The 22114-nt window shown below is 45.5% G+C and overlaps 1 protein-coding gene across 1 annotated transcript; it reads left to right on the top strand.

The window, feature by feature from the left end:
* Nucleotides 1–5490: 5490 nt before the first annotated feature.
* On the top strand, nucleotides 5491–19330 carry LAX1 (lymphocyte transmembrane adaptor 1). Its single transcript, XM_082396915.1, has 4 exons — nucleotides 5491–8147; nucleotides 8561–8671; nucleotides 9354–9439; nucleotides 11242–19330. Exons 1-4 carry the CDS (start codon nucleotides 8015–8017, stop codon nucleotides 11983–11985), a joined length of 1074 nt encoding a protein of 357 aa, XP_082253041.1. The 5' UTR covers nucleotides 5491–8014; the 3' UTR covers nucleotides 11986–19330.
* Nucleotides 19331–22114: the final 2784 nt, after the last annotated feature.

Here is a 22114-nt window from a genome sequence, read left to right as displayed (position 1 = left end):
CTAAGGGATACAGGTAAATTCAAGCCCCACTGTCATGCTGTTGTCCTATGACACACAAAATAGTGAAAAGAAAATGCTTGTTCAGAAAAACTTGCCACCCCAGCTTGTTCAGGATGTCCTAGTTAATGAAATGATTGAAATAATATTTTATTCACTCACACAAGAAGGAAACAAAGAAAACCATCTTGACCTGTGCCTTCCCCATTCCAGCTTCCCAGGCCTGTTGTCATGCTGCTGCCTGGTCCCCAGGCAGGCCCTCTGCTCTCGGCGCCTCCTCTGACCTGCGCTGTGCTCTAATCTGATTCTTGATGCGACTACCCATCCTGCTCCCTCTGCTGAGGAGTCATCAGCCTCCTGCCAGAGCCTCTCTGCCTGTGTGGGCTCAGGGGATGGAGGCCAGCTCTCTCACAGCCCTGGGGCTGAGGGAAGACCGGGCTGTCAGCCTCACAGCTATCTATGCTCCGTGGCTCTCCAGCTGCCAGGACTCAGGGGGAGGCTGCCAAACGAAGAACTCCAGAAGGACCAAGCTGGCCGAGGTCGGCCTTCTCTCAGGACACCAGGCTTAAGGAAAGGGCTCGCTTACCTGTCGGCAGTGCCAACCCACCTCCTCCACTGGGGCTTAGCGGAGGGGACAGAAGCTGTCCCCTAGTCTGGTCACACTCCTTGCTTCCAAATTCTCCTCACTCTTCCCAAGGACCTTTGGTTGAGTGGGGGCAGGGAGCAGAGAGGTGAAAGAAATATTTCTGTACTTTCTAAATCGTTTTGTCCTAATCCTGCTTTCTCACAACGTTAACTTAAAAGGAAGGTATTCTCTGCCTTTGTTCTGTTTCAGACATGCCTGGACTGGAGAAGGCCTCCAGGACACGAGCAAATGAGCATAGAGGGGTGGGATTGCTGCCATTAAGGCTCCAGCTGTCATCCTGCTCCACTGTCCCAGCCCCCAGACCTTCAAAAACAAAGCCTGACTGCAGTTGTCTTTCACACAGGGCAATTTTGGCATTCTGGGGGGCCCAGAAATACAAAAGCCACCGTTAACCCCTTCCTAGGACAAAGGAGACCCAACACAGGACCTCAGGTTGCCCTTCCTGTGAGGTGCAGGGAGAGCAGTGCAGAGATGGCTTTGTCCTTTGGCCCATTAGTGCACAGCAGGAAAAAGACAAGGACACTCATTTCTTTCTCAATATCTCACCCTGTTACACACTTAAGTCATAAATTCACAGCAGCAATAAGTGCCTGAGAGAACTTCTCCAGTCAGGCACCGTGCCAAATGCCAGAGATATAATAAATTAAAACACAGTCTCTGCCCTGAGAGGGTTCAAAGTCTACTTGGGGAGACACACATTTAAACAACTAATCCCAACAATTGAGAGGTGCTGTTACACACGGTGCCACGGGGACACAGAACACCAAGAATCCAGTTCCAGGTGCAAAGGGCTTCACAGAAGTGGTGATGCTTAGGGCACATTTTTTAAAATAACAATTTTGTTTTTTATAAAAATGACACTTGATCTTTGCAATAATTCAAACAATGGGTCTGAAAAAGAAAATAACAAAATACCTCAAGCCCCACATCCCAGAAGTAACCAGTATGAACTCTTAAAATGTGATTTTATTGGAATTCTACAAGAGAAAAAGAATCTGCTGGTAAAATGAAGGAACTAGTGCAAAGGCCTAGAGTCCGAAAGTAACAATGAGCTGGGTCTGCTTGGAGTGCAGAGTGCCTGCAAGGGGGTGGCCATCCGAGACTGACCACGGCAGGAGAGCCGGGACCGCTTCTGTTTTACGTGCAAAGCCAGTGCCTGGTACTGTGCGGTGGGAGATGTCCCAGAGATATGTGCTTAAAGAATAAAGGACCACGCAGAAGGTAGGCAGACTAAGCATCGAGAGAGGAAGAAAGGCCTGAGAGAGCAGTCCATTAAGTGTAAAGAAATGAGTCTCATGCATCAGGAGATGACATGATAATAGCAGCCCCATTTAATGAGCTGTTGCATAAGCCAAGCATTTTTCATTGTTCGACCAATTAATTCTCACAACAGCATTACCTAAACACTATTTTTATCGTCATTTTGCATCCAAGGAAACAGCCAAAAAGATTAGAGGACCTGCCCGACATCACCCAGGTAGTAATTTAAGATCTGATACTCTTAACCCAGTGCTCTGTCTTTCCTGAGAGGATTCTGAAAGATTTTTGGTATTAGCAATAACGCTTAGCGTGTAGCTCCGCCCCCTCAAAGGGCTTTGCTTGCTTGGACACGTAAGTTCTGTCTATTTAAAACCAATCTTAACACTTTAGAATCATATGTCACATTCAACCCCTCAAGTCATTAAGAGTGATTAAAAGCCAACACTAGAGCAATCAGGTTTAAAACACATAACCTGTCACCCAGGAGTGAGTAGTTTTCTTCCACTATCACGATGAATAACTTCAGGTATCTGTTTTGTGTTTTGAGTGGTGGGTTTGATTGGTTTATGTACCATGGGGAGGGAAAGGAGAGCAGGGGAAAGGGCGCAGCCAGGGCCTGGAAACCCAGAGCTCACTGTGAAGCCTGGGAACTTTCTATGTGGAGGCTGTCTCACTCAAGCGCGGGGGCAGGAGAAAATCATAAGACCGGAGAGATTAGTCTGACTCAAGCCGACTGGGTAGATAAGATAACATGATAAGACCTTGAGATGATCACAGGCAGGGGGAAGTGCTTGAAAAAAAAATTTTTTTTTAAGTAGCTGTCAGTGTGCTGAGGTTTGGTTCTATCTGCACTTCCCATGTACCATCTTCCAAGTTCCCAGTTCACACACCATCCCCTATTGGCACCAATGGCTCCGGACAGGCCTGTAGAGCCGTCTCTCTTCCTTCGGTCCCAGCCACAAGTGTGATGCAGCAATGGATCTTCTTCCCCTGTGAGGAGTCCTAGTTCTTACTCAGACCCATCCAAAGGAGAGGTGGACAGAGACCCAGGTTCCAGCTCCAGAACCAGCTGCCTCTGAGTCATCTCTCCTTCCTGCCAGGTAAGGCTACTTGGAGGGAAGGCAGCGAAGACCTGCACTGGCAGAGCCCAGGGGAGAGCTGGCCAGGGCCAACCTGCAGGCCTTTCCCCTGGGAGCCCTCTGGGAGCCTGGACACCGGGCAGGCACCGACACCTCAGGGAAGCTGAGGCCTCAGTGTCCACTGGGATGACATAAGAGAGAAGCATGTGATGAGGCACTGGCTGGCTTCCCTGCCATCCAGCTGGGAATCCATTTCCTTGTGGAAAGTGACATCAGAGGCTCTTCTTCACTAGTAGTCTTAGTGGCCCCTTTTCCTTGGACTCTCCCAAGACGAAAGAGTGTCAGGAAATGCGTAAAAGGAAGAGGGGGAGAAAGCTAGAAAAAAAGCTTAGAACAATCTTTGAAGGGACTTCCCTTGTGGCACAGTGGTTAAGAATCCGCCTGCCAATCTTAACAAAAAAAGAAATGGTTCTGAAGAACCTAGGGGCAGGGTAGGAATAAAGATGCAGATGTAGAGAATGGACTTGAGGACACAGGGAGTGGGAAGGGTAAGCTGGGACGAAGTGAGAGAGTGGCATGCACATATATACACTACCAAATGTAAAATAGATAGCTAGTGGGAAGCAGCCACATAGCACAGGGAGATCAACTCAGTGCATTGTGACCACCTAGAGGGGTGGGATCAGGAGGGTGGGAGGGAGACGCAAGAGGGAGGAGATATAGGGATATATGTATATGTATAGCTGATTCACTTTGTTATAAAGCGGAAACTAACACACCATTGTAAAGCAATTATACTCCAATAAAGATGTTAAAAAAAAGAATCCGCCTGCCAATGCAGGGGACACAGGTTCTATCCCTGGTGGGGGAAGATCCCACATGCCGCGGAGCAACTAAGCCCGCGAGCCACAACTACTGAAGCCCACGTGCCTAGAGCCCGTGCTCCGCAACAAGAGAAGCCACTGCAATGAGAAGCCCGTGCACCACAACGAAGAGCAGCCCCCTCTCGCCACAACTAGAGAAAGCCCGCGTGCAGCAACGAAGACCCAACGCAGCCAAAAATAAATAAATAAATAACTAATAAATTTATTTTAAAAAAGCTTTGATGTTTGGGACACTGGGTAGACACGGGGAGTGAATCTTCCAGCTTCTGAGACAGGTGCACAACAGGCCAGACTGGGATGGATCTTCTCTTGAAGAGCCCTGTAAGCAAGCTAGCCAGCAGCCGGGGGCCCCGAGGGCAGGCCCCCGGGGCCAGGCCCCCGGGGCCATGTCAATCCGGCTTCATTCTGGGGCTTCATTCTGGGGCTCGTACCCAGAGCAGAGGTCCTCAAAATGTGAAACACAGACCAGTTCTGTCAAAATCACCTGGGAAGTGTTTATGAAAACCACCGGTCCCCCTCTGCACCCTCCGCCCACGAATCAGCAGCGGGTGCCAGGGATCTGCATTTGTTTCTAAAGAGCACCTCCCCAATGCTCTTTAGGTCTGCTGAAACAAACATGGTAAATCTGGAGGCTTATAAAACTCAGTGTCTCAGAAACCCAGGACGAACAATCACAGATCCCTCACCACATTGCCCCATCTTGAATCACGCTCCGCCCAGAACACAGCGCGCCGGCCAGCCCAGGGAACGGGGTGCAGACATGATTGCTTCTACCTTATTAAGAGCTGAGCAGCATTTCCTGGGCCCCGTGCTTCATTAGCACGTTGGCGGTGTTGCTTCCTGTAACTGACTCTCTGTTTCCATTCTGGCAAAGTGTTTGCTCTCTTCTCTCTGCTTTGGGGGTTGGGGGAAGATGAGCTTCTCACGGAGCCTGTCTCTGCCTTCTTGGCAGCTTCCCCATCAGTGCTCCTCACATCCCCGCAACAAGGCAGAGACCCTGGCTTCCCCCTGAGCCTCTCTGCGGAGCACCACACCCAGACGAGCTTGCCCCTCCTGCAGTCGGCATCGCAGCTACATCCAGGTAGAACCAAACCTGTTGTTTCATATTTTGGGTCAAGTCAGCCTGACATTTAAGGGACAGAGGCAGGGTAAGGAGTTGATTGGGCGGTAGAAAGTTCTAGAAAGATAGATGGGAAACTTTAGAAAGAAAGAAATAAAAACCAATAGACTTTATTTGTGAGGGACTTTGGTAAATAAAGATTTAAGAAGATGAATTTTGAGAGTAAAAAGTTGTATGTTAGGGAATGTTCGGAACACATGGAGACCAGGAGGAGTTCTGTCATTCTTATCTACTACAAAAATTGGTTATACCACACAGGATTATATGTAAAACACAAACCAATTCTGCCTTTTCTCCTAGGAGTCAGCAATTTCGGAAGAGCCAGGGAAAGTGGCAGACAGGCTGGCAAGCAGATGACGATTAAGAGAAGGCTTAGAAGGAGGAGCTGAAGCCAGAGACGGTCCTGGGATAATGGATGTCACCATACCGACCCGCTCAGAAATCAGAGGGAGGACCTCACAGCCCAGCACTCTGCAGGGAACCCTCAGCAGCCCAGACAGGTAAGTGGCCCGGGTGGTGAGCTCTCCCCTCCCCTGATTTAGACAGAGGGCCCTGGTCTACCCTGGGAGGCTTCTACCCCAGCAGTATTGCCACCCCTCACCAGAGTGGTCCCCTGAGACCAATAAACTCTAGGCTCAGAGAAGTTTACTCAGAACTGCTTGGAGGAAAGAAATGGGTATTGAGGAGAAAAAGGAGTTGATAGGAGGAGACGAAATATGATAACACTGCATTTCCTTAGAGCTGTCTGCCTGCTCTGGTTGGATTTCTCACGCTCAGAGGCCCTGATTGCTGTCCTCGATCGTTTCTGTCTCAGGTCCCACCAATCACTCCTCAAAGAAACAAAAACAAAAACTAGTTCCCACTCTGATGGAAACAAAAAGCCCACTTTTTTCATGTGTTTTAGGCCCTAAAAACTTGCCATGAATAAAAATGGAATCATAGATATGATAAAGATATATCCTTAGAACATAAAACCCCACAGAACTAATCGTAGATATAAATTTTACAGCTAAAAGCTTCAATATTATATTAAATAAAAAATTCATCAGCCGTTGAAACTTTGACAGTGGGAGGTATACATTTCAGTGTTATCATAACAGCACAGCTCAAAATAATAAATTTTAAATCACTGTAGTTTGGGGAGGTAAATATCATTACCATGACAAACAAATACATGTCACTTGCAGGTGGACAGAGGCCTTGATGGAGAATGAATTCGTAAAGTGTCAGAACCCTGCAGCTCCCCCGGCAAAAAAATCCTATTTCTATATTCATTCATTTGTTTGATAATTTACTCATTCATTAATTTAACAAATATTCATCAGGCCCCTACTGAGTACCAGGCACTGTTACAGGCACCAGGTGAACCGGACAGACAAGTTCATAACCTCCTGGAGCTTACAGTCAAGTGGGAGAGTCAGATAGAAACAGATGAACAAATGCATGGATAACATAATGTCAGTCAGTCATAAGTGCTATGAGGAAAAACCAAGGCAGAGTAAGGGGATTGAGAGTACCAGGGAGGCTGTGGCCAGGGAGGACCTGTCTGAGGAGGTGACATTTCAGAAGAGACCTGAATGAAATGAGGGACTGAGCTATGGGAGAGGGAGCAGCAGGTCTGAGAGACCAGACTGCTTTGCCAGGAACAGCACGGAGTCCTGGCGGTCAAGGTCAGAGGGAAAGTGGTAGGAAATGAGGTCAGAGGCAGGCAGAGGCCAGAATAGAAGAGGCCATGAAGTCCTCACTGGGTAGGGACTATGGATGTTATCCCAAGTGTGATAGGAAGTCATGGAGGGTATCATAGCAAGCAGAGGAGGGACGTGATCTGATTTACCATTTAGAGGATCACTCTGGCCCGTGTGTGAAGATAGTGTGTTGGGGCCAAGAGTGAAAGCAAGGAGACCCATTAGAGAGATTCTTGCAAAGGTCCACTTGGAATGCACTGTGGTTCGGACCAGGGTGGTGGTAATGGAGGAGCAAGAGGTGACTGGTTTGGATAGATGCCCAGGGAAGAGCAGACAGAATCTGCTGGTTAACTAGAAGTGGGGTGTGAAAGAAAGAAAACATTCCAGGATGGCTCCAAGGTTTTTGGCCGAGTCATTAGATGATGGGAAACACCAGAGGAGCAGGTTTGTGGGGGGAGAACAGGAGTTCTGTTTCAGACATTTTTGGTTTGAAATGTCTATTAGGCAACCTTGTGGAAATGTCCAATACAGAGTTGGGTAAACAAGCCCAGAACTCAGGAGGACAAAAATCTTCCCTGATAGATGACCTGGTTTCTAGTAATTGGGGGAGCAGGTCTGCTAGTGAGTCCTTCTGTAACCTCAATTGGCTGCTTCTTATAGGCAAAGCAGAGCAGTAACTCCGTGCCTGCCTGGGAATTGCATGTAACCCAGAACTAGCTCCATGCATTTGCATTGGTTAAATTCCGCAGAACACCAGAGTGTTGCTTAGAGACCAGCTCCACAAGTTGGTGCTACAGGGGTTATTCAAGTGCAGACAACCTGGACCCTTGTCCCAGAGCTGCTCCCTAATTTTAAGTTGGGTAATCTTCTCCTTCGAGCAAGACAGAAAGCCCAGGAGCAGGGAATGGGGGAAGCAGGAGCAGGTGGACTTGACATTACAAGTTTGGAAGACAGCATGAAGCCATAGAAAGAACAGTCTTTGGGCCCAAACAGACCTAGACTCACGTTCCGTCATGCTCTTTCCTACCTATGTGATCTTTGACATGTTACTCTACCTTTCTGAGTCTAATTCTCGGATTCCTTGGTCACAAAGAGAAATGGGATTGTTGTACAGATTAAATAAGGTTCACATGCAAAACACTGGCATCCAGTAGGCATTCAAAAGGGATAGATTCCTTCTCCCATGTCCTATTTCCCTCTCTCCAAGGGAAGATGACCCTCTCTTCCACCACCCAGTCCATCCCACCTCAGCGTTCCTTCACTGGGCTCTCATTCCAAATCCTCGAGCCCTACCTCCTAAAGGAAGCATCTTCTCTAACTTCCCACCCTCCTATGGCTGGGTCATGGCACTTGGTTTTCCTCGCAGAGCTAAAGACCACTACAGCAGCATCTTTTCTGGGTTTGCGGGACTCCTTGCCATCCTCCTGGTTGTCGCAGTTTTCTGCATCCTGTGGAACTGGAGTAAATGGAAGAAGCGTGAGTCCCTTGTTTGTCCAAAGTTGAGACACCCTAAGATCAATCAACTAGCCTGGTATTTAAAGCCCAGTTTACCCTCCAGAGATAAACTGTTGGGCTGGGTAGTCCTCTGTTCTTACCTGACACACGGGTCATGGTCTCCCTTGGGATCCTAAGCTGTGGCTCCATAAGGCTCAGTGCTGAGTGGAGTTCCATTTTGAAAGTCATTGCCCTGGTATCCCTGTGCCCTGCTTCTGTCCACTGAGTCCCCTGTGCTTCTAGCTCAAAGGGAATTGGTCAAGTCTGAAAACATATTTTTCATGATACATGGTGAGGGTGGGCAATATTTTCAGGGACCATCTCATCCCCAGGGGGCCCCGCATTCTGTGCAGCTGGGCCCAGCCATGACCTCCGTGTCTCTCATTGCCTTGCAGGGCAAGTTCCTTACTTCCGAGTCACCGTCATGCCCTTGCTCACTCTGCCTCGACCCAGACAAGGAACCAAAAATATTTATGACCTCTTGCCCCGAAGACAAGAAGAGCTGGGTAGGTTTTTCTTTCTAATCCCTGGAGTCCAGACCTACAGAACTTCTACCCCCGGAATGTACCTCTCACCTGGAAGCAACTTTCTCTAAAGTTGCAGACCTTTCTGCCCTTCAGGGAGCATGAGAGAGAATGGGATAGATAGACTGCAAGATGCAACTCCAGTGGGGGCTTGGAGAGCTCGAAGAAGGGAGCGGGGGGTCATCTGGGTTGGGGGTTTTGTTTGTTTCTTTTTCCGATTTCATTGATAAAAAATGGACATACATCACCGTATAAGTTTATGGAGTACAGCATGATGGTTTGATTACATAGACAGCAGCTTTGGTTTTTCTTGACGTAAGTTAAGACGTAAGCAGGCGACAGCTGGGTATGTCTAGCATTGGGAAAGACATACAGAAGGAGAAAATGGCCTCCAGCCTCAAGGCAGGGAGGGTTCGCCCCAGGAGCCTCCTTCCCAGCCTCCTCAATTCCTGTGCTAGTGTCCTTTTGTCCTCAGCTAGCTGAGGAGGGTTCCGGGTCCCCTAGCACATCATCCCTGTAGCCCTGACCCTCTCCCCACAGAACGCCAGGCCCCAAACACCAGACATCACACAAACCCACTTCACCCAAGATGCAGGGATTGTACAGGCTGAAGCACTCGGAGGACTGGCTGACTATGTTCAGGGTTTGTTCTCTGTCCTTTCAGGAAGACATCCGTCAAGAAGTATTCGTATTTTCAGTACCGAGAGCCTCCTCTCCAGAAATTCTGACAGCCCTCCCTCTGAGCATGTGGTAAGAGTCAAGAGAAATGACAACCCGTTTGGGAGAAATGATATGTCTCTGGCAGAAGAGCTGAAGTGCAAGAGTTCTAGGTCTTGGCTCTTGTTTCACCGCAAATAGCATGTCCTTTGGCACACACACTCTCCCCCTGCCCCCCGCCCTCGAGGCCCTATTAATAAATTGGGACGACTAGCCTCAGGACTTCCCTCCCAACCAAGGCAAAAAACTTAGAAAGAGAGGAGCAAGCACTTGGGATTTTAGGAAAGGCACCAGGGCACATGTATTCAAGGACACGATGTTAGAGCTGAAATGTGTTTTCCAAATGAGTGTTGTCCCCTTCAAAGTCATCACCTTGGGAGGGTACCTAAATATTCCAGCAGTGCTGTTCGTGCTCAAAATACTCTTAAAGTCCTACTTTGGCAATTACTTCTGAGCCTATGTCAAATTGTTTCAATCCTCCTCCATAGCAGAAATACTCGTAAGTTCACTCAGCACTGTAACTGGTGTAGAAAGCACTGAGCACGTCGGGGATACCTTTGAGGTTACAAGGGGACTATTGCAATTAATAACAATAATCCCGTGTGTCTTGTAGTCTGGCTCTGAAGGCAGCTCCCCAGGAGGAGTCACACCAGGGACAGTAGAGGGACTGTTTTGAAGATCAGGGTGCTTATTTCCATAGATAAGTTCTCATTAGCTTGTGAAAAGAATCAGTTCCTTTGGTTTTGTGACCGTCCTTGGGTAAGTACAGCCATGCTGCAGCTGCTGCTAATTCGGTTGTTACCCAGCCTTTCTTTACTCAGGGGCTTAGGTTGATTACCATGCGGCCACTCCATGTCGCCACCTTTGCTTCCTCTTCCTCTTGCATGTCCCATCCTTGGGCTCTGCTCCTGCTTCTAAGACTTCCTGGGGCAGAAAGTCTAAGTGGCTGATAAAAGGAAGAGCAGAGGAAACTCCATTGCTAAAGCTACTTCTAGGACTCAGGTGGGCCCTGAGGGAATTTTGCATCTAGAGTTTAGATCTCAAACTGGCTTAAGCCCACAAACATGTTTGGATTGTACTCTGTAGTGTTTGAAGGACATTTTGAACCAGTTGGCAACATTTAAAAACCCAAATGATTTCACATTAAAGTCCAGATGTCCAGCTTTTCTTGAAAATCAGAAGTTCTGGAAACAACAGACTAGCATCTCTAATTGGCCATAATCAGCTGATCTGCGTGTCAGCTGCCCCTATACTAACATAACAACAAGCATTTTTCAGTGTTTTCTTGTTCCAGGAGTTATTCTAAACACTTTACGGTCAGTAATCCATTTACTCCTCACAAAACCCTCATGGTGTAGATATTATTATGATTATACCCATTTTATAAGTTAGGAAACTAAGGCACAGTGAGATTAGGTGACTTTCCCAAACTCAGCACAGCGTGGTGAGGCCTGGGACTTGCACCCTCAGTCTGAGCCTAAGCCTCTACCTTTAACCACTATGCCGCGCCTCTCAGTGTGCTCTGGGGTGGCAAGCTCTCTCCAATTCATAATACTTCCCCCACTCCCCATTGAAACCCCACAGTGTGGCCAAAAAACAGTTGCAATTTATTGTCAAATTTACACTGCTGCTTTCCTTAAACTCAGCCTACTTCACTTATTCCTACCTAGCATCTGAAGCCTTGAGGTTTGAGACCCCTGATTCAGACCTTTTCTCCAAAGTGAAGAACTGAGAGAAAGAACCATTAGATGTTGTAGTACTGGGCGGGGAAGAAGAAAGGTTTTGTCCATGTTTCTACTTCTATCCTGTCACTGGCTTTCTCTTCTTACTCATAGCCCTCCCAAGCAGGTGATGCCCTCCATGTGCACAGAGCCCATACTCATGCCATGGGGTATGCAGTGGGCATCTATGACAATGCCATGGGGCCCCAGATGTGTGGAAACCTCACTCCCTCAGCGCACTATGTCAATGTCAGAGCTTCAAGAGATTGCCCAAGCACTTCTTCAGAGGATTCAAGAGATTATGTCAATATCCCCACAGCAAAGGAGATTGCTGAGACTTTAGCTTCTACCAACAGCCCTCCTGGGAACCTCTTCATCCTCCCAAGTACCAAGGTGCTGGAGTTGACTGAAGAAATAGATGAGGGCTGTGGGAACGCCAGTGACTGCACCAGTTTGGGGTCTCCAGGAACTGAGAGCAGTGATCCACTCAACGATGGGGAAGGGTCTTCTCAGACCTCAAATGATTATGTCAACATGGCAGTGTTGGATCTCGAGACCATCCAAGGGAAGCAGCCCTGGGGAACTTTTCAGTGCTGCAGAGATTATGAAAATGTACCACCAGATCCCAGTGGAAACCAGCAACAGGAGGAGAAGGAAGCGACATCCTCAAATACAGACCACGTAGAGGGCAGGACAGATGGTCCCGAGACCCACATCCAACCTGTCGTGCAGTCAGGGAGTTTCCTGGCCTTAAAGGATTATGTGACCTATCAGTCATCTGCACAGAGTGAGAACAGTCAGATGAAACATGGAGAAGAGATGTCAAATGAAGACTCTCATGACTACAAGAATGTGTGAGCTGCCAAGGTAGGAGGTAGGGACTTTGAGCAGGGGCCTGACACATGGCTCCTTCCTGATGAATTAAGACCCAGCCACCCAGCTGGAAAGCCACATGGAGTGGTCTATCCTGCCGGATCCATAGCCATTACAGGGTCTAGTGAAGACCCTTGACCACCCTTGTATTTCAGTGGATTCATTTGGTTACGCTAAAAAGAAGCTGAAATGAGTAGGGAGCTAAGAGGCTCACAAAAGCAGAGGTTTGAAAAAGTCAGAAAGAAATTCTTCTCAGGCAGGGTGCTGTTATCTCTCATACCAACTTAAGAATGCTGAAACTGCCTTATAGGACTGTGAGGAGGTTAAAAATGGAAGAGTACTTTAGTAGACAGTGGAAACAGGAAGTAGTCTAAAATCATTACCTTCACTAATACCAGCAGGCTGCAAAGCAGGAATACAGATTATTTGGTAATCCAGGCAGAGGCCAAAAGGAACGAGGAAGTTGGGTTGGGGTGGGGGGACAGTTGCTGCTCTCAAATGAGTGTGGACAACCAAACGCTGGAGAAAATGCAGAACAATAGGAACTCTCGCTCATTGCTGAAGGGATTGCAAGGCATAACATTCACTCTGGAAAACTGTTTGGCAGTTTCTTATAAACATAAACCTATTATACAACCCAGTCATTCCACTATTAGGTATTTATCCAAGTGTGAAATTTGTATTCACAAAAAAACCCATACATGACTGTTTATAGCAGCTTTATTCATAATTTCCAAAACCTAGAAATAACCCAAATGTCTTTCAACAGATGAATGGATAAACAAGTGTCCTATATCCACACAATGAGTTTATCCACACTCAACAGTAAAAAGGAGTGAAGTAGGTTCATGCAATAACATGGACAAATATTAAACGTATTTTGCTAAGTGATAGAAGCTAGACCTAAAAATCTACATATTGTATGGTTCCATTTATATGACATTCTGAAAAAGGCAAAACTATAGGGGTGGAAAACAGATCAGTGGTTGGCAGGTTTGGGGAGAGGGAAGGGGTTTACAACAAAGGAGCTGTACAAGGGAATTTTTAGGATAATTGTTCTGTATTGTACTATGGTGATGGATACATGATTGTATTCATTTGTCAAAACACACACAAAAAAAGCTGTATAGCACAAAGGGTGACTTTTATTATATGCAAATTTTAAAAAAATTCACCAGGCTGTCAGGGGAACCCACAATAAAATTCAGATTGTAAAAAATGAATCTAACTGCTTCACAAATGTATGACATAATCTGACTGAAGGGAGTGGGGGAAGAAATGAACGGGCCTAAGTAATTTTGGAAAACAATGTTCTGCTTGAAACTGTAAGATAAAGACACAAAGAACTGAAAACAAACACTGCAGTCTAGTTGGTAAATTTGTAGGGCATACTTGAACAAATAAGTAAATATATTACAGGTAGGGAGAGGCAGGTTTCTTACTGTCAGAGAAAGAAGTGACAAATAAGCAAGTAGAAAAGGAAATATAGACGTGTATATACATAGGCTAGTATACATATATATTTCCTAACTGTCCACTGGAGGGTCTAGAAGCAATCATGGTCCAGTAGCAGTGAATGCACTTAGCTGTCAGACCTTGGTTTCTAAACTTGGTAGACACCACCTTAACCATGTGATCAAGGTCAACTCACCAGTAATAAGTTATATTGCTATATGATCAAGGAGAAGGGTACTTCACCTCCGTGGTATTCTTCCCCAAAATCCACAACCCCAGTCTTATCATGAGAAACATCAGAAAACTCAAATTGAAAGACGTTCTACAAATACCTGACTGGAACTCTTAAAAGTGTTAAAGTCATGGAAGACAAGGGAAGACTGGAGAAACTGTCAGACTGGCAGAGACTAAGAAGACATGACGACTAAAATATAACATGATGCCTTGGATTGGATCATAGTACAGGAAAAGGGCATTAGTGGAAAAAATGGTGAAATGAAAAAAAAGAAAGTCCATATTTTAGTTAATAGTATTGTATCAATGTTAATTTCTTAGTTTTGATAAATGTACCATGGTTATATAATTAACATTAGGGGAAGCTGGGTGAAGGGTATACAGGAACTCTCTGTACTATCTTTGCGACTCTCCTGTAAGTTATGTCAAAACAAAAAATAATTTTAAAACATGGACAAAGCTGGAAGTGAAGACATCTAGGCTCATTCCACTTAAGTAAATGTGCCTTTGTTCCTTTTTCTGCAAAATGGACATAATATAAAGCATATGCTACTGTAATTGTTCTGGATATTTGTCTGTTTTCTGCATTGTTCTGTTAATGTATGTACTCAGTCTCTCCTATCAGACTGAAATCACTTTGCCTGTAGGAAAATATAATTAAATCCTTTGTATTCACCCTAGTTCTTGGCACAAGGCCCAAGATAAAGTCAGGTTATCGATGTGACAGTTGATGATGTGGTTTCAGTGCATGTCTTTATAAAATGTTGAGTGAGGTTTTTCTGTGGTTCAGGAATGGAGACTAAGGCTTAAAGCTAAGTACCCAAGGTATAAAAACATCCCACATTCTGAGTTCAGAGCACCACCAGCTGTTAGGGGTCTGCCAACACCACTCAAGGCTTACTGAGAGTAGGAAATTAGTCCTACCATGTACTGCTCTCCACCACATCGCATCCCTGCTCCACAGGAGAGGACTGAGATGTGACTGCGGTTAGCCTTTGAGGACATGCTGGTCAGGAAGAGTTTCTTTCCTCCTTCACTGCCCCCATCCCCAGGGATGCTAACCATCTCTTCTGCAGAGTACCTGATGCCCCAGGAAAGGGAGAAAGACCAGTGTGTTGCCAGAATTGAGAGAAAGGGCTGTGGAGCAGCTGGCCACCCACCGTTGGCCATGGCAACAATAAAAGTGTCACCAGAGGAAGGCATCTGGACCTGGGTCATTTTGTTGGCACCACCTCAACAGGGTGCCAAGGCAAGGGGCCTCTAGGATAAATCTGTGAGGTATAGACCATCTGAGGTGGCTTCACAAACACTTGGGTGGGTGCTATAGACTGAACATTTGTGTGCCCCCAAAATTCATATGTTGAAACCTAATCCCCATTGTGAGAGTAATAGAAGGTGGGGCCTTTGGAAGTGATTAGGTCATGATGGTTGAGCTCTCGTGAATGGGATTAGTGCCCTTGTAAAAGAGGCCCAAGGGAGCTCCCTCACCCCTTCCTCCCTGTGAGGACACAGCAAGAAGATGGCTGCCTATGAAGCAGGTGTCAGGCTCTCACCAGACACCAAATCTGTGAGTACTTTGATCTTGGACTTCCCAGCCTCCAGAACTGTGAGAAATAAATGTTTGCTGTTTAAGTCACCCAGTCTATGGTATTGTTGTCATAGCAGCCCAAGCAGACCAAGATGGTGGGATAAAGACAGATTTTTACAGGAGCTAGCTCTCTCATACCTGGTGGCTATATTTTGGGTAGATTTCTTCATTGCTCTCAGATTCACTCTACATGTGACCAGCATTTAAATTCCTGCCACACAGAGGGCACCACATCAGTCTGATATTGATGGCCAGTAAAGGTTGGCCTGGGAAGCAACAATAAGCACAGAGGGAGGATGGCAACCTCACTCAGTCAAGTAAGGAGAGATTTATGTCAGATGTGAGATGAAGATTCAGACAGAACTGAAAAACACTGGCATGTAAGGATTCTCATAACCAAGAGACAGTTATGTAGTTGAACCCAAGTCCATGTGCCCGACATACAGTGAGGCCAAACAAACTGAAATGTCAGCGTTTGGAGCAGAAAAAGGTTTATCGCAAGGGCCATGCACGGAGAATGGGTGGTTCCTGCTCGGAAGACCTGAACTCCCCAGTGGTTTTCAGGGAAGAGTTGTTTTGTTTTGTTTTGTTTTGTTTTGTTTTGTTTTGTTTTGTTTTGTTTTGTTTTGTTTTGGCTGCACCGCTTGGTTTACAGGATCTTAGTTCCCCAACCAGGGACTGAACCTAGGCCACAGCAGTGAAAGCGCTGAGTCCTAACCACTGGACCGCCAGGGAATTCCCAAGGAAGAGTTTTTAAAGGCAATATTTGGGGTGAGGGCTGCAGGGTGTACAACTTTCTTCGGACTAGTTGGTGGTGAGGTAAACAGGGTGGTGTTCCAGGAATCTCAATCATCAACCTTCTGGTTCTCACCAGTCTGGCGTCTCAGCATGTATTTACCATCCTCCGACTGGATGGGGGTCTTAGTTCCTGCAGAACAACTCGAAAATATGTATCAGATTGTTATGTGTATTCCCTGAGGCAGAACTAGGACTCTTCTATCACTGAATTATTGTTTCTTGACTACTTTTCCTGTGTTTCTGCATTCTTTAATTAGTAACTGCTTGAATTTGAATCTGTTCTTTGGAACTCAGGGAAGGCCTAGGAGACTACTAAAGCCTTCTTCTATAAACAAGAAGTGGGGGGTTATCTTTTGTACCTGGGAGGGCCCCACAGGATCCTGCTCGGTGTCAATCCTCGCTTTTCTTTGATACTCCTCAATCTTGAGGGGAACAGGAGCGGGACAAGAAAAGGAATAAAGTTTTGGATAGAGAGGTTAATCATAAACTCAGCAGAGGAACTCAGTTTTAGGGGGACTCAAACCCAGCCAAAACCTAGATGGGACTTGAACCCAGGGTCTCTTTTTTTTTTTTGTCTGTTTTTAAATAAATGAATTTATTTATTTGTTTGTTTGTTTGTTTATTTTTGGCTGCATTGGGTCCTTGTACTGCTCACAGGCTTTCTCTAGTTGCAGAGAGCAGGGGCTACTCTTTGTTGCAGTGCGCGGACTTCTCTTTGCGGTGGCTTCTCTTGTTGCAGAGCACGGGCTCTAGTCATGCAGGCTTCAGTAGTTGTGGCACATAGGCTTAGTTGCTCCGAGGCATGTGGGATCTTCCTGGACCAGGGCTCAAACCCATGTCCCCTGCATTGGCAGGCGGATTCTTAACCACTGTGCCACCAGGGAAGTCTGAACCCACAGTCTTTTAATTGAGATCACACACCTGGTCTCAGGACTTAACGGAGCTCAGGTTCTTAATGTTTCATCACAGAAAGAATTTAGTGAGAGACAAAGTGATAGGTAAGAAGTGGATTTATTTAGAGAGAAACACACTCCACAGAGTGTGGACCATCTCAGAAGGCAAGAGCGGCACCAGGGTATGAGGTTGCCAGTTTTTATAGGGGTGGGTAATTTCATAGGCTAATGAGTGGGAGGAGTATTCTAGTTATTTTGGGGAAGGGACAGGGATTTCCAGGAACTTGGCCACCACCTACTTGTTGACCTTTTATGGTCAGCCTTGGAACTGTCATGGCACCTGTGTGTGTGTCATTTAACTTGTTGAGGTGTTACAATGAGCGTATACTGAGGCTCAAGGTCTAGCTGAAGTCTTGTCTGCCATCTTGGACCTAGTTGGTTCTAACCAGTTTATGTCATGTCCTATGGCTTTGTCATTCTTTTAAAGGTTGTGCCCTGCCCCCCTTCCCTCCTGTTTCAGTTTCAGTTATGAGATGAAAAATTATGGGATCAAAATGAGTTGTTAAGAGAGCTACCACCCAGTAAGAAAGGGAGGTTCAACCTACAACTTGGGTGGCAGGTCCCAGAAAAAAGAAAGCCAGCTCATGCTTATACCCCAATGAGCTGGACACCTCAATAAAAAAGAAAAAACAAGCCCCAAATGGAGTCATTTGCCCTCCACTACATCAAACCACGGCTTAATTGCAGTGTCAGTTCTGCCCAGAAATGTGACCTGTAAAACAATATGAAATTTCCTGATCAGTACAAGTGAGGTAATCTGCATGATAAAGATCCTTGCTATTCCCTTCCCCTCAAAAAGAAGAGGACCTGGCCCAAAGTAACCTTTTTCTTTTGCTAATAGCTTTCTTGTCCCACCCTGCTTTCTATAAAAGCTTTCCATTTTGTACCACTCCTGGAATGCTAGATGGGATGCTGCCTGATTCTTGAATCGCCCAATAAAGCTAATTAGATCTCAAATTTACTTGGCTGAATTTTGTTTTTTTAAATATCAGTTACCCTTACATACATTCTCCCAAATTGAGAATAATTAATAAATTATTTTCTCAGATAGGTAACCTTTCTGTTTATTTCTTGTTCTGAGAATTTTTACAAATGAATGGATGAAAGACTTTATTATAATTCTTTCCCCTTACAGTTTTTTTGCAGGAAGGGGGACCCCTTCCATGGCCCGAGAGTGGGCTCTTGTCTAACACTCGGAAATGAATTATCCAAGGAGGCACACGTGCTGACAGAGCAAGAGACTTTATTGGGAAAGGGCACCTGGGAGTAGAGCAGGAGGATAAGGACTGCTTTGCCACCTGACTCACAGTCTCGGGTTTTATGGTGATGGGATTAGTTTCCGGGTTGTCCCTGGCTAATCATTCTGACTCAGGATCCTTCCTGGTGGCGCGTGCATTGCTCAGCCAAGACGGATTCCAGCGAGAAGGATGCTGGGAGGTTGGTAGGATGGACTGGCATCTCCTTTTGACCTTTCCCAAATTCTTCCGGTTGGTGGTGGCTTGCTAGTTCTGTGTTCCTTACCAGGATCTCCTATCATAAAATAACTCATGCAAATGGTTACTGTGGTGCTGGCCAGGGTGGGCGGTTTCAGTCAGTGTTTCCCCAACAGTTTTTTTTGTTTGTTTTGTTTATTTTATTTTATTTATTTTATTTTTGGGTGTGTTGGGTCTTCATTGCTGCACACAGGCTTTCTCTAGTTGCGGCAAGCGGGCTTCTCATTGTAGTGGCTTCTCTTGTTGTGGAGCACGGGCTCTAGGTGCACAGGCTTCAGTAGTTGTGGTGCGTGGGCTTAGTTGCTCCACAGCATGTGGGATCTTCCCAGACCAGGGCTCGAACCTGTGTCCCCTGCATTGGCAGGCGGATTCTCAACCACTGCACCACCAGGGAAGCCCTCTCCAACAGTTTTATTTTCTCACATTAGTTGCCAGGAAATTTTGAGTTACATTGAATGCCCAGTTGTGAAACAGGAGCGAAGGGGGGAGGGCACAATCTTTAAAAGAATGACATAGCCATAGGACATGACAAAAGCTGGTTAGAACCAACTAGGTCCAAGATGGTGGAAGATTCGACTTCCAGTAGATCATGAGCCTCATTATACACTTATTGTAATACATTAGCATGCTAAATGACACACCCATCAGCACCATGACAGTTCTGAAGCTAATCATAAAAGGCCAAAAAGTGGGTAGTGGCCCAATTCCTGGAAATCCCCACCCCTTCCCCCAAAATATTTGGAATAATCCTCCCACTCGTTAGCCTATGAAATTACCCAGCCCATAAAAACTAACCACCCCGTATTTCGAGGCCTCTTGCCTTCTGATGGCCCACACTCTTGCCTTCTGATGGCCCACACTCTGTCTGTTGAGTGTATTTCTCCCAAGGTCACTCTCACCTTTTGAGATGGACCACATTCTGTCTATGGAATGTGTATCTCTTTAATTAAATCCATTCTTACCTATCACTGTGTCTCTCACTGAATTCTTTCTGCAATGAAACTTAAAGAACCTGAGCTTCCTTAAGTCCTGAGACCAGGTGTGTGATTTCAATTAAAAGACCGTGGTTTCAAGCCCCAATCTGAATTCTGGCTGGGCTTGAGTCCTGGCACATGGGTTCATGTCCCATCTGAGTTGTGCAGTTTCAGCTGCAGTAATTGTCCCATCTCATATGCCTGATAATGCTAAATATGAAGAAATTTTTTCAAGATCAGGATGAGAAAGTAGATATAAAAATAACTTATTCATTATGAGTCCTTAATTAGTTAAATATAGTAAGTTAATTATTCAAACTTGTAGCATATAGATTGTGACTTCCTTCAGAGTACTGTTTAGTATCAAATACAGAAGCTGGCTATGTCTCCTCCTTCTGTCTCTATCATTCACCCTCTAATGGTGAGCAGAGGACATTCCCTCTGGCATGTCTCCTTCCTGAACACTCCATTAGTGTCACGGTGCTTTATCGTCACTTCTGGTTTTCCGTTGGGCTGAGAGCCTGTATGAACTTGCAAATACTTCCAGAAACTCTCAGTCTTAAATGAGTCAATAAGCTGGTGTCACAGAAAGAAGGCAATGGTGTTCTAGGAAGCACAAACAACCAAGGAAATCTATCATAGCTATTCTTACTTCTGTTACTATTACCCAAATACTGGCTTCACCTCTTTGTGGGTGTCAAGCCAAAAGACTCAACCAAGCCAAGGAGCAGGAGAAGGAAGGATTTATTACTTACAGCAAGTAAGGAAAACACTGGGGATCTTTCCCAAAGCAGTGTCTCCTCAAACAGCAAAAGTGGGGAAGATTTTTTTGTTGTTTTTGTTTTTGTTTTTTTAACATTTTTTATTTCTTTAATGTTGTATCTATTTTGTTTATTTATTTATTTTTGGCTGCATTGGGTTTTCGTTGCTGTGCGTGGGCTTTTCTCTAGCTGTGGCGAGTGGAGGCTGTTCTTTGTTGCGGTGCGCGGGCTTCTCATTGAGGTGGCTTCTCTTGTTGTGGAGCATGGGCTCTAGGTGCAGGGGTTCAGTAGTTGTGGCACACGGGCTCAGTAGTTGTGGCTCACGGGCTCTGGAGCACAGGCTCAGTAGTAGTGGCGCACGGGCTTAGTTGCTCCATGGCATGTGGGATCTTCCCAGACCAGGGCTCGAACCCGTGTTCCCTGCATTGGCAGGTGGATTCTTAACCACTGCACCACCAGGGAGGCCCAGGGGAAGTTTTGAATTGGGAAAAGGTTAGAGTCCAAGACTTAGTTGATTGAAGTCACGAGGGCCAGAAAAGGTCAATATCATCATTCTTTAGGTTCCAGCCATTTTGGGGTCTTAGCAAGATTTACCATCCTCCACCTGGCTGGGAGCCTTAGTTCTTGTAGAACAACTCAAAGATGTGTATTTGTTATATAAAAACACTTCCATGAGGAGGAACTGTTTTTATATAACTCTGTTTTATCACTGAACTATTGTTTCTTGGCTGCTTTTCCTGTGTTCCGTTAAGATCATTCATTACTGAGATTTGTTCAAGGACAAGAATTATGGCCAGGCTTATATCACAAAATGGCTTTGGCCAAAATGACTTTTCTTATGTCAAAAAGCTATATCTGGTTCTTTTCCTCCTGGGACCCCCTACCCTATCTATGTACATTATTTCCTTGTATTGGTTAACCACTTATGTTTGTAGGGGAGCAGAATTTTGCCACCGCAAAATATGCCCTTTTGTCATAAGGATTATTTTAAACTGGTTATTTTAAAGAAACTGCAGACACAGGAGAAGCTCTGAAAACTGAGAAAAATTTACCCCATTGTAAGAGACATTGACATTTATAAGGGAAATCTCCAATGGAAGGGTGTCTCCCTCACTGTACCAGGAAGAGGGGGATGACTAAATCTTTAGAAACTCTTATCATTGGAGAAGGCAGCAACTTAAATCTGCATAACAACCTTACCCTTGTTTACTGTGCTTTTCCTGGTGATCGCCCATAACTGACTCCCCATCACCATGTCCTTTGTCTTTAGCTGAAGATGGTATTTAAGGTGCCCTTTTCCACCATTTTGGAGAGTTACTCACTTTTCCTAGGTCTGTCCCAAGTATACATGTTATTAAACTTTTGTGATTTTTTTTCTTCTGTTAATCTGTCTTATGTCAGTTAGGCCAGCCAAGAAACTTAGAAGGGGAAAAGGAAAATCTCCCTCCCTGCCCCCACTGAAAAAATTACATTATCAAAAAAGGGAAAAATAGGGGAATCCGTGGTTTTTTCTTCTGTCTGCCCTTACTCATCAAGTCAAAATTGGAGAGTGTTGATAGAATGCACGTCTATCCAGCAGTGGAGTTAATTTTTTTAATATAATTTATTTATTTATTTTTGGCTGCATTGGGTCTTTTTTTTTTAACATCTTTATTGGAGTATAATTGCTTTACACTGTTGTGTTAGTTTCTGCTGTATAACAAATGAATCAGCTATGTGTCTCCCTACCACCCCTCTAGGTGGTCACAAAGTACCAAGCTGATTTCCCTGTGCTATGCAGCTGCTTCCCACTAGTTATCTATTTTACATTTGGTAGTGTATATATGTCAATATTACTCTCTTACTTCGTCCCAGCTTA

The sequence above is a fragment of the Balaenoptera borealis genome, assembly GCF_965194805.1.
Source record: "Balaenoptera borealis genome assembly, chromosome: 1".
In the NCBI taxonomy this organism is placed as follows: domain Eukaryota; kingdom Metazoa; phylum Chordata; class Mammalia; order Artiodactyla; family Balaenopteridae; genus Balaenoptera; species Balaenoptera borealis.
The sequence above is the reverse complement of the archived record's forward strand: the minus strand, read 5'-3'. Positions and strand labels throughout refer to the sequence as shown.

Coding starts and splice junctions, on each gene's coding strand:
- LAX1 (XM_082396915.1), top strand. CDS start 8,015: ATGGCACTTGGTTTTCCTCGCAGAGCTAAAGACCACTACAGCAGCATC. Junction 8,672..9,353: donor CCGAAGACAAGAAGAGCTGG/GTAGGTTTTTCT, acceptor CTGTCCTTTCAG/GAAGACATCCGTCAAGAAGT. Junction 9,440..11,241: donor GCCCTCCCTCTGAGCATGTG/GTAAGAGTCAAG, acceptor TCTTACTCATAG/CCCTCCCAAGCAGGTGATGC.